This window comes from Heterodontus francisci, chromosome 11, assembly GCF_036365525.1.
Source record: "Heterodontus francisci isolate sHetFra1 chromosome 11, sHetFra1.hap1, whole genome shotgun sequence".
Lineage (NCBI taxonomy): Eukaryota > Metazoa > Chordata > Chondrichthyes > Heterodontiformes > Heterodontidae > Heterodontus > Heterodontus francisci.
In genome coordinates, this window is record NC_090381.1 from 63,198,141 (window position 1) to 63,210,951 (window position 12,811).

The window sequence follows — 12,811 nt, forward strand, 5'->3', positions numbered from 1 at the left end:
CCAGGTTGGCACTTCCTTTTTAGGTACTCCTGCTGCTACTCCTAGTATGCTCTTCTACACTCCTCACTGAACCAGGGTTGATCCTCTGGCTTGATGACAGTGGTAGAGTGAGGAATATGCTGGGCCATGAGGTTACAGATTCTGCTGCTGCTGATGACCCACACTGCTTCATGGATGCCCAGTTTTGAACTGTTCTGAATCTATTCCATTTAGAATTAGAATTAGAATTAGAACATTACAGCACAGTACAGGCCCTTCGGCCCTCGATGTTGCGCCGACCTGTGAAACCATCTGACCTACACTATTCCATTTTCATCCATATGTCTATCCAATGACCACTTAAATGCCCTTAAAGTTGGCGAGTCTACTACTGTTGCAGGCAGGGCGTTCCACGCCCCTACTACTCTCTGCGTAAAGAAACTACCTCTGACATCTGTCCTATATCTTTCACCCCTCAACTTAAAGCTATGTCCCCTCGTGTTTGCCATCATCATCCGAGGAAAAAGACTCTCACTATCCACCCTATCTAACCCTCTGATTATCTTGTATGTCTCTATTAAGTCACCTCTCCTCCTCGTTCTCGCCAACGAAAACAACCCCAAGTCCCTCAGCCTTTCCTCGTAAGACCTTCCCTCCATACCAGGTAACATCCTAGTAAATCTCCTCTGCACCCTTTCCAAAGCTTCCACATCCTTCCTATAATGCGGTGACCAGAACTGCACGCAATACTCAAGGTGCGGCCTCACCAGAGTTTTGTACAGCTGCATCATGACCTCGTGGCTCCGAAACTCGATCCCCCTACTAATAAAAGCTAACACACCATATGCCTTCTTAACAGCCCTATTAACCTGGGTAGCAACTTTCAGGGATTTATGTACCTGGACACCAAGATCTCTCTGCTCATCTACACTACCAAGAATCTTCCCATTAGCCCAGTACTCTGCATTGCTGTTACTCCTTCCAAAGTGAATCACCTCACACTTCTCTGCATTAAACTCCATTTGCCATCTCTCAGCCCAGCTCTGCAGCCTATCTATGTCCCTCTGTACCCTACAACACCCTTCGACACTATCCACAACTCCACCGACCTTCGTGTCATCCGCAAATTTACTAACCCACCCTTCTACACCCTCTTCCAGGTCATTTATAAAAATGACAAACAGCAGTGGCCCCAAAACAGAACCTTGCGGTACACCACTAGTAACTAAACTCCAGGATGAACATTTGCCATCAACCACCACCCTCTGTCTTCTTTCAGCTAGCCAATTTCTGATCCAAAGCTCTAAATCACCTTCAACCCCATACTTCCGTATTTTCTGCAATAGCCTACCGTGGGGAACATTATCAAACGCCTTACTGAAATCCATATACATCACATCCACGGCTTTACCCTCATCCACCTGTTTGGTCACCTTCTCAAAAAACTCAATAAGGTTTGTGAGGCACGACCTACCTTTCACAAAACCGTGCTGACTATCGCAAATGAACTTATTCTTTTCAAAATGATTATAAATCCTATCTCTTATAACCTTTTCCAACATTTTACCCACAACCGAAGTAAGGCTCACAGGTCTATAATTACCAGGGCTGTCTCTACTCCCCTTCTTGAACAAGGGGACAACATTTGCTATCCTCCAGTCTTCCGGCACTACTCCTGTTGACAATCACGACATAAAGATCAACAACAACGGCTCTGCAATCTCCTCCCTGGCTTCCCAGAGAATCCTAGGATAAATCCCATCTGGCCCAGAGGACTTATCTATTTTCACACTTAGTACAGGGTAGTGCCACACAACACGGTGGAGAGTGTCCACAATGTGAAGACGGAACTTGGTCACCACCTGGACTGTGTGGTGGTCACTCCTGCCAATGCTGTCATGGATAGATGCATCTGCAGCAGATAGATTGGTGAGGATGATGTCAGATAGTTTTTTCCCCCTCATATTGGTTCTCCCACCACCTGTGCAATCCCAGCCTGGCATTTTTGTCCTTCAGGACTCAGTCAGCTTTGGTCAGTTGTGATGCTCCTACCACTCTTAGTGATGGGCATTGAAGGCCCCCACCCAGAATATATTCTGTGCCCTTGCTGCTCTCAGTCCTTATTCCAAGTGGTGTTCAACATGGAGGAGTACTGATTCATCAGCTGTGGGAGGGTGGCAGGTTATAATCTCCAAGAGCTTTTCTTGCCCATATTTTACCTGATGCTTGAGACTTCATGGGGTCTAGAGTCAACCTTAAAGACTCCGAGGGTCCTTCATTTCCGACTGTATATCACTGTGCTACCATCTCTGGTGGGTCTCTCCTGCTGATGGGACAGGATGTACCCAGGGATGGTGATGGAGGAGTCTGGGACGTTGGCTGAAAGGTATGATTCTGTATGACTATGACTATGTCAGGCTGTTGCTTGACTTGTTTGGGGGACAGCTCTTCCAATTTTGGCACAAGTCCCCAGATGTTAATGAGGAGGACTTGGCAAGGTCAACTGAACCTTTGTCATGTCACATGGTCACCTCATTACAGAAAGGATGTAATTGCACCAGGGAGGGTACAGAGAAGATTTACGAGGATATTGCCAGGACTGGAAAAATGCAGCTATGAGGAAAGATTGGTTAGGCTGGGGTTGTTCTCCTTGGAACACACAAGGCTGAGGGCAGATTTGATTCAGATGTACAAAATTGTGAAGGGCCTGGATAGAGTTGATGTGAAGGGCCTATTTACCTTAGCAGAGAGATCAGTGACTAGGGGGCATAGATTTAAAATGATTGGTATAAGGATTAGAGGAGAGATGAGGAAAAGTGTTTTCACTCAGAGGGTGGTGGGGGTCTGGAACTCACTACCTGAAAGGTTAGTTGAGGCAGAAACCCTCAACTCATTCAAAAAAGTCTGGATATGTACCTCAAGTACCGTAATCTGCAGGGCTACAGACCAAATGCTGGAATGTGGGATTAGAATGGGTGGAATGTTTTTCATCTGGCACAGACACGATGGGACAAGTGGCCTCTTTCTGTGCCATAAACTTTCTATGATTCTATTCTATGTCCAAATTTGATGCCCTGGTTGATGCCTGATGGTCTGTCTAGTTTAATTCTTATTATACTTTGTTTCAACAGTTTTTTTTACAATTGTGTGGCTTGCTAGACCATTTCAGAGGGCAGTCAAGAGTCAACCACATTGTTGTGTGTTTGGAGTCACATTTAGGCTAGACCGCAGATTTCCTTCCCTGAAGGACATTAATGAATCAGATGAGTTTTTATGAGAATCCAATACTTTAATGGTCACCAGTACTGATACTAGCTTTTTATTCCAGATTTATCTAATTAACTGAATTCAAATTCTGCAGCTGCGAAAATGGGAGTTGAATTCATACCCAGGATTTTACCCTAAGCGGACGAGAGCCGGTCACCAACTGAAAAGTCAGTGGCAAAACGCTTCCACCTCACCTGGGGATCTGACCCGTATTTTGCGGGTCGCCAGGCTTCAATTGGTGTGAGGCGGGACTTCCACCCGCTTGAGGTAGGTAGTCCTGCCTAATAGAGCTGCTGGCCAAGCAGCGGGCCGGCAGCTCTTAGTCCGAGCAGTGCCACTGGGAGCGGTGGCCACTGCTGGGACTACAGTCCAGGGTGAAGGGAAGATGTTGGGGAGCCTGGAGCAAAGGTATGTTTTGGTTGCCTCGCTGGGAATAATCGGTTAGGCACTGGCGAGGCAAGGGTGGTTGACTGGGGGAAGGGGGGGGGGTCATGTTGGGGGTGGTTGGGGTAGCGGGGGCGGCCCTCCATTTGGCACAGGGTGCCCGATCATGAGGGCCCCCCTTAGGACGATCGAGAGCTTTTGTCAGGCAGCTTTTCTCAGGTCTAGGACGCACGCTTGCCATGCGTAAGATCCGCGTGAAGGTGGGCGAAGGCCCTTAAGTGGTAATTTAAGGGCCTTGATTGGCCTGGCGCGGGCGGGCCATTTTTCACTACCGCCACCACCCTACATAAAGTGGCAGCGGGAGCGGGGGTCAGGAAGGGTTCCCGGAGCCTCTCGCTCCATTTTACGTCACTTCCCACCCCACCCCCCTCCACTACTGCCAGGATCCCACACTTTGGGGTGGCGTAAAATTCAGCCCCATATCTCTGGATCATTAGTCCATACCTCTGGCTTACCAGACCAGTAGCATAACCACTATGCCACCATTCTCGGTTCCTTATCTTCTTAACATGTTCTCTCACATGCTGTGTTTGTTCATGCATTTTGATACTAATTTATGTGTACTTTGGTATTTTAGCGATTTTTTTACATCACAAGGAACCACCAGTTATGTGTGCCATGTAAATGTGGTGAAAGATAAATTGTAATACGTGCCACAATAAAAGAGTTAAAATTCCAAATTCCAAAACCATGTTGAGGGACCATATTTTGCTACTTATTTTCAATGTGTGTCGACATTTATGGCCAGGGATCATATCCCTCCAGAACAAAATATCTGCTGTAGAGGTAGGTTTTATTTCCCCAAGTGAATCAAGTCTTAAAGTAAAAGTTGTTTTGAGATTGTCAGATTATGACAAACAATTTCTGAAAACAGTCATTGCTGATGAAAGGTGAGGTTGACTTCAGTGATTCTGATTTAAAGGTGATCATGGCAACGATGTTTAAAAGTAATGAGCCTTCTTTGGACGTAGTAATGTCAGTTTTCATTGGGCCTTCATAAGTTAAAACAGAAACTGTCTAGATGTCTCATTGGTTAAATACCACACCAACATTTACTCCCTCCACCACCGATACACAGTGGCAGCAGTGTGTACCATCTACAAGATGCACTGCAGCAATGCACCAAAGCTGCTTAGACAGCGCCTTCCAAACCCAAGACCTATAACACCTAGAAGTACAAGGGCAGCAGTTGCATGGGAATACCACCCTCCAAGCCACACACCATCTTGACTTGGTACTATATCGCCATTCCTTCACTGTCGCTGGGTCAAAATCCTGGAACTCCTTTCCTAACAGCACTGTAAGTGTACCTACCCCACATGGACTGCAGGGTTCAAGAAGGCAGATCACCATCACCTTCTCAAGGGCAATTAGGGATGGGCAATAAATGCTGGCCTAGTCAGCGATGCCCACATCCCATGAATGAATAAATTTTTAAAAAGCAGTGTGGTCCCTGGGTTAATCCCTGCTCTGTGCTGTTAACCTACCTGAGATGGGCTGGTAGTATGGGGTACTGCACTTGGCTTCAGTATCTCATAATGCAATGATTCCTGCTCGTAAGTGCTCATATGTGGGCACTGGACAGGATAGCTACTGATTCCCAGTTTATAGGCAAACCAAATGATAAATTACCTGATTTATCCAGGTAACCAGGAATACCCACTTTATTTCTGGGTCTTTCTGACTGCAGCCAGCTTTCATGGATCCAGTAAATATATTGTGCTGGGTGTGGTATGGTTGTGCTATCAACACACAGAAGCATACAGCTAGTTGGATGCATTGTGTTGATTGACTTGTTCACAACTTTGTGTTGATATCATGTTGACAGTAGTTCATGTATACAGGCTGGCCAAACAGTAACCCCATAAGCTAAATGGTAGAGTCAAGTTTGTAGTCAGTTTAGATGGAGATTGGTTGCATTATTCAAGCATAAACATGAGAGTAATCTCTCTTACTTAGGACTGTCTGCTATGACAGTGAATTATAAGGACAGGTTGCCTAGACTAGGCTTACATTCCCTTGAGTACAGAAGGCTCGGGGTGATCTAACTGAGGTGTTAAGATGATTAAAGGAGTTCATAGGGTAAATAGAGAGAAGCTAATTCCTCTGGTTGGGAGTTGAGAACAAGGGGGCATAAACTTAAATTTGGTGCTAGGCGATTCAGGAGGTGATGTTAGAAAGCACTTCATATATAGGTTTGTGAGAATTTAGAGCTCTCTCCTTCAAAAATGCTTTTGAGGCTAAGTTAATTAAAAACATCAAAAGTTTGGTAAGGCTATTAAGAGATATGGAGCAAAACTGGGTAAATAGAGTTGAGGTACAGATCAACCTAATTGAACAGTGGAATAAGCCCATGTGGTATATTAGCCTAAATGTGTTCCTATGACATGTCCAACACTAAAAAAAAAAGAACAGAAATTTCCCCCAGTATGATAATATTTCTGTTACTCCAGCCAAGAGCGACGTCTCAATTCATTCCATCTTCGCTGCCTTCGGAGAATACTTGGCATCAGGTGGCAGGACTATATCTCCAACACAGAAGTCCTTGAAGCGGCCAACATCCCCAGCTTATACACACTACTGAGTCAGCGGCGCTTGAGATGGCTTGGCCATGTGAGCCGCATGGAAGATGGCAGGATCCCCAAAGACAGATTGTACAGCGAGCTCGCCACTGGTATCAGACCCACCGGCCGTCCATGTCTCCGTTATAAAGACGTCTGCAAACGCGACATGAAATCGTGTGACATTGATCACAAGTCGTGGGAGTCAGTTGCCAGCATTCGCCAGAGCTGGCGGGCAGCCATAAAGACAGGGCTAAATTGTGGCGAGTCGAAGAGACTTAGTAGTTGGCAGGAAAAAAGACAGAGGCGCAAGGGGAGAGCCAACTGTGCAACAGCCCCAACAAACAAATTTCTCTGCAGCACCTGTGGAAGAGCCTGTCACTCCAGAATTGGCCTTTATAGCCACTCCAGGCGCTGCTTCACAAACCACTGACCACCTCCAGGCGCGTACCCATTGTCTCTCGAGATAAGGAGGCCCAAAAGAAAGAAAAGAAGAAAAGAACTTTTAAGTTGCATTTATTCAATGTGTTACCATATATTCTGCAGGATACCGCAGACAACACATTATTTATGGAGTGTCTTCGGTCATTGCTATAATCTGCTTGTGTCAATTCTAAATAAGTGAATCTCATTTTCAACATTGCCAATCTCCACACTTTAACTATGCATCATGTAGTGATTTGCCTCAGTTGGGGATTTACTGGCAGAGTTTAATGCCACATTATTAAATCATAGCTTACATCATCCAAAAAGCAATTTTATTATGATTAAGAACACTTAGGTTAGTCACCTATCTAGTTGGATAACCTTTTACTTTCCACAAACCTATGAGTAAATCTACAAATAGCACATATAGCTACAAATAGCTGCAGTCGAAATTGGCACACACATTTGTGGTGGTTTAGTGTTTCCTGTCAAAGTAGACACGCACATTCTCAGCAGATCCAAGGAAAATTATTTTAATGGGAGAATTTAATGGCTGTCAGTCTTGTCTCAGTGGTAGCACTCTCAGCCCTGAGTCAGAAGCTTGTAGGAACATATCCCAATCCAGGGACATTAGTACAAAATCGAGGCTAACACTGTAGTGCAGTACTGAGGGATTGCTCAGAAGAGATGTTGAACCAAGACCCCGTCTGCCCTTTCAGGTGGACATAAAAGATGCCATTCAAAGAAAATGTATTTTAAAATAGAGATTATTTGGTCATTGTCATGTTGCTATTTGTGAGACATTGCTGTGTGCAAATTGGTTGCCACATGTCCTACATTGCAACAGTGACTTTTAAAAAAAACTTCATTGATTGTCCCATTTCATAGCTCCCATTCTTCATATTCCTGTGAACTGACATAAACCCACCCTGTGACATCAACTATTTAAACTGGTGTGGGCTCAGCGCTACTTTCAAATTGGTATAAAAAGTTGTGAAGATAAACAGGATATTAGTCAGTGCATGTAGTATTTTTGCCAAACAGCAGCCCCCACTGAATTTTGACTTAAAATGTTATTGCTGAAAGACAATCAAATAATCCAGTGTACTAAAATAAAAGCAAAATAATGCGGATGCTGGAAATCTGAAATAAAAACAGAAGGTCACAGGCCTGAAACGTTAACTCTGCTTCTCTCTCCACAGATGCTGCCAGACCTGCTGAGTATTTCCAGCACTTTCTGTTTTTATTCCATTTTTCTATTTTTTTTAAATGATTGAAGCAATATAAAATTGCGTGCACAGCAAATTAAAAAGATTAATTTTCATGACTGCTTATTTAAAGTACTGTTGTTATTTCTATAGAACAGAAACTAGTTCTGAGAGAGAACCTGCTGCAGACTCCTACAATGATGAGGCTATGATCAATGAAAATTCAGGAGTTCAGACGCTCCAGCTGAAGAGACGAGCATTTGAAAAAAAGATGATGAACGAGATCAGTACCCCCTGTCATGTCCGTCGGCACAGCCTGGGCCAAGTGTCAAGGGAAGAATGGAAGGCAATGCGATTTAACAGGTGAAAGTCTCATCATAAAAAAGTCATTCAAAAGTAACTTTCTATAATCCAACATTAATAATAGTAGATATATCTTGAATAATATGTGCAGTAAAACATGTCATGAAGACTGGAATAAAACAACAAATGTTGCAAATAAAACAGCAAATTAGTCAACATTTGTTGAAGTTAATGTTTTTGGTACACCCTTCACCAATTATTTCATATTTTCAGCATTTCTTTTTTGTTTATTTCTCATTTTAATCCCAGCACTTGTGTTTATTTACTTGTGGTGTTACAAAGACTACCAACTAGAAAAATTACAAAATTCCAGATTTTCAGGATTGCATCACAGTTCTATCTGCCAATGAAGATTAAGGGATTGATTCTTACAGCATATCTTTTTGTCAGGAACGGTGATTTTTAAAAAAATTATATACTTTCATCATCAGTTATGTATGTCTCTGATCACTGAGAAATAACTGGAAAAATGTGCTTCTGCATTAGCATTTCATAGCATAAATATTTTTATTGTATGCACATGAAATGTATCTTTTCCTTGTTTTTTCCCCACCCAGCTTGTCACAGTGCTTGCCCTTTTAAAGGCATGGATATGGTATCAATGTGTTGTACCATAAACAATGGTACGTTTCATCTAAGCCACAGTAACACATATTGCTTTGTGTTCAAGGAAGAAGTAGAATTCTAATATTATCATGCTGGCAACCATTTAGAATCTTTAAAGAAAACATTTGTTCTAAGGTGACATGGCAGTGTAGTACATTGGTGTAGTAATATACTGCACGAAAGACTAGAAGAATGAGGATTTGTTCCTATGGTGCCCACTCACAGGCAGTGGAAAGCAGGAAGAGGAAGGCAGGGATTTCCATGCAGCAATCCTTGAATATTGAGTGTAAATACACCCGTGATATATTTACTAGTTTATTATTAATGCTAATGAATAAAATCTTGCTTATTTGATGCACAGGTTCTGTAACTTTCATATGATTAATTTATATCCATTTATATCAACGTACTAATAGATCCCTGCTTGGAGTGCTGTAGCAGATCAATGCAACATGTTGTTTATGCTCTGAATAGTAACACACCATTGCACTTTAATTGCTATTTCAATCACATGGTTAAAAAGGCACAAAAACTTCAAGCATATGTAGGATACATCTTGAAATAGTCAATCTACAATGTTCAGAAATATTGTGTTCAAAGCATTGTGGGTTTCCCATAGTCCTATTAATTCTAAACACTCAGAAATATGTTTTAAAAATATAGGGCTGGATTTTACCAAATGAGTCGGCATCTCGATGCCGTGTCATTTGTGGGTTGTGAAGCCACATGGGCAGATGGCAGGACTTCATTGGTGATCTTCTGATGTGCAGCCAATTAGAGTCTGCCGGCTGGGGGGTGGGAGCTGGTGTAAGCGGGTAGTATGCCGACGGCATATTTAAAGGTCAGTCTGCAGCTTTCATATAGAGAGCTTTCTGCAGCTTTGACACAGAGAGACCAGAGGAAGAGGTGCAGCAAAAGTGAGCCTGTGGAAAAATGACTGGAGTGAGAGGAAGGGTGACTCCACATTTCAGTGATACATCCCTGAATGTGCTCCTCCAGTCAGCGAGGGAACAGAGAGAGTTTTGTTCCCAGTGAATGGGATGAGGAGGCCAGCAAGCCTGATAAAGAGGCATAGCCGGAGGTGGCTGAGAAAGTCTGCAGCCATGGGGTGGTCGCCCAAACATGTGTGCAGTGCCAGAAGCGATTCTGTGACCTTGTGAGGTCTGGCAAGGTAAGTGGCATGCATGATCACAAGGTGGCAGCTCTACATGTCTTATAGGGTGCCCCTGAGATGTGAAGCATAATGGCCAACCTATGCATAGGGGATGACCACAGGCCACCATGCGCAGTGAGTCGCAAAGCTACCTCACACTGGAGATCCATGGTCAGTCAGAGGTGCTCACTGCAGTGACAAGGGTGAATGGCCACTTGCAATTGGCCTCAAGTGGCGCGATGATGGACATTGAGAGTGGCATAGTCTGATGAGCACAGCTGTGCCATGAGACAAGTGTGACACTGTGTATTTCTGTCATTGCAGGAGAAGTGAGCACATAATGCAAGGGAGCAGAGATGCACAATAGGTGGTTTGCTTTCCATAACTCTAGTCACACAGATGGAGAAGGAAGCTATGGAGATTGGATGGATTGCAGCAGACCAGCCTGTCGCAGAGGGTGAGGTGGGTGTGGAGCCGAAAGAGAGTGAGAAAAGTGATGGTCGTGCGTACCAAACCTTCTGACAAGTATTAACACTGGCACCTCTGTGGCCCTTGATGACCACAGGAAGCTGCAGATCAAGGGCAGGCAGGAGGATATGGGGTGGATGCCCAAGTTGTTCACAGCAATATTGGACCTTCCACAGGACCAGTTCCGGATGAGGCACCGTCGACGGCATTCTGAACCACATGAGACATCAGAAGAGGAGCCGCCATTTGAGGAGACAGCATTACATCAGTCCAGCGCACCTTCCACCAATGCAAATACTCTCACATCAGTGGGCATTGATGTACCAGCTGGTGAGCACAGCACAGACATGCAGGAACAGGTGACGGAGGCAGTGACAGCTCTGGATAGTCCCCATCGGAGGTTTGAGGATAGGCCCAGCAATGCTTAGCTTCCCACAGATGTCGAGCCTTGGAAGTCCTCATCGAAGTGGCAGATACTGGAGCAGCAGTGTGGAAAGTGTGGACATCTGTCAGTTCCGAGAGGTTGATTACTCCCATGCGCGTATAATGGAGGAGTCCATCAATGCCATGAGTGGCACCATGTTTCTGGCGTATGAGTGCATGGCCTCCTCCATTGAGAGAGTGGCAACCTCATGGACAGCCACATGTGGCAGACCACCAAGTCGATGCAGGAGATGTGCATAGGCCTCCACAGTATGGCCTCATCCTTGAGCAGTGTTGAGAACTGGGTAGGTGAGATGGCCCAGAAACGCACAGACCCATTGCCAGATGTTGTCCCACACCAGGTAAGCAGGAGAGTGTCGGTGGGCCTCGAAAGGTTCGAGGGAGCATATATCTGAAGGCTCTGGGGCTCTTCTCTCAGTTCCTTTGATGGTGACATGAATGCTGCACACAGCCTGAGGACAGAGGCTGCCCCTGTGCAGGTGCAGGTGGACAACCTGTGCCGGGCTGCTCTAGAGCTCAGCCACCCAGAGACTGTCTGCTACGGGCATCTCATGTACCAGAGTAACAAGGGCAGCAGCCTGCCTCCACATCTGCTACTGCCGGAGGGAGAGCACAACATTGGAGCACCCGAAGCCCTTCGCATAAAGGCACCTAGTAGCAATTGGGGTGTCACGTGATGATGTGTAGTTGCTGAATGCCAATGTGTAATTCCTTTGTGCACTTTAAAGTTTGGTGAAATGCTTATCTGTTTATTTCTATGCCAGTGTGTGATTATTAAATGTTGAGGCATTGAGATGGTCAGCATGAAATGGTGGGTGCTGAATGTAAGCTGGTGGTGTGTGTAGGACTTGAAATGGTCTCTTGATGGAGCCGGTGATATGCTTAGGGTGTTTCATGACAGGCAACCATGGCTACCACAGGAAGACCCCTGACTCCTGTCCACTGGCTTTACAGGGATTCTCAGGAGATTTGTGTGCGGATGAGAGAATCCCATGTCTCCATTGCCTGCATGTCAATGGCTGTGGCCATTGGCTCTGTAGCTGCATAGCCATTGGCCGCCGGGTCTCGATACGCATCCCCCTCATCCTCCTCCTCAGAGGAGGAGGCATTGCATTCAATGTGGTTGTTTGTCTCCAATGCAAATCCTTTCTGGAATGTCAGGTTGTGCAGAGCACAGCAGACCACCACGATTCGGGAGACCCTTGATGAAGCATATTGCACGGTTCCCCCAGATCTGTCTACGCCTCGAAACCACATTTTCAGAAGCACAATTGTCTGTTTGATAGTTGCTCTTGTGATCACATGGCAGTGGTTGTAAGGAGCCATGTCTTTAGTGGATATCCCTTGACGCCCAGGATCCATCCAGAAAGGCATTTGGGTGGAATGAAGAGTTGAAGCACCTGGGACTCCCTCAGGATGGCAGCTTCCCGGGAACCTTGCACACATCTGGAGGATTGTCTCAGACAATTTGAATATTGAGCGAGTAGAACCCCTTCCTGTTAATGAATGTGCCTTGCTGCTCTGAGGGAGCCTTAATAGCCACATGAGTGCAGTCAATAACCCCCTGGAAATGAAGGAATCCTCCCAAGGCCCCAAATCCTATTGCCCCCTTGGCCTAACTGACCTGATTGGTGCAAAACCTGATGTATCCCCTGCCCACTGGGAACAAGGCATCTGTCATCTGCTTGTTGCAGCAATGGGCCCCTGACTGAGATATCCCACAGATGTATCCAGATGATCCCTGGATCGAGCCTGATGCAAAAATGTTGAGCACCACAGTCTCCTTCACATCCGCGGTCAATGGGTGGCCATCCCATCCAAGTGGCCTCGACTACTCCTCCAGCATTCCACACAGGTCCACTACCACATGCCTGAATAGACGCAGTCTCCAG

General features: G+C 45.3%; 1 protein-coding gene across 6 annotated transcripts in view; it reads left to right on the forward strand.

The window, feature by feature from the left end:
- The window catches only part of veph1 (ventricular zone expressed PH domain-containing 1), a 261,339-nt gene that overhangs the window by 166,956 nt on the left and 81,572 nt on the right, over positions 1 to 12,811 (forward strand). For 5 of the 6 annotated variants that reach the window (XM_068042199.1, XM_068042200.1, XM_068042201.1 and 2 more), the window contains one exon: positions 8,039 to 8,248. In XM_068042199.1, coding sequence (XP_067898300.1) covers positions 8,039 to 8,248 — 210 coding nt within the window. Of the gene's footprint in view, positions 1 to 8,038; positions 8,249 to 12,811 lie in introns of those variants that run through there. The other variant, XM_068042204.1, reaches the window with a different exon arrangement.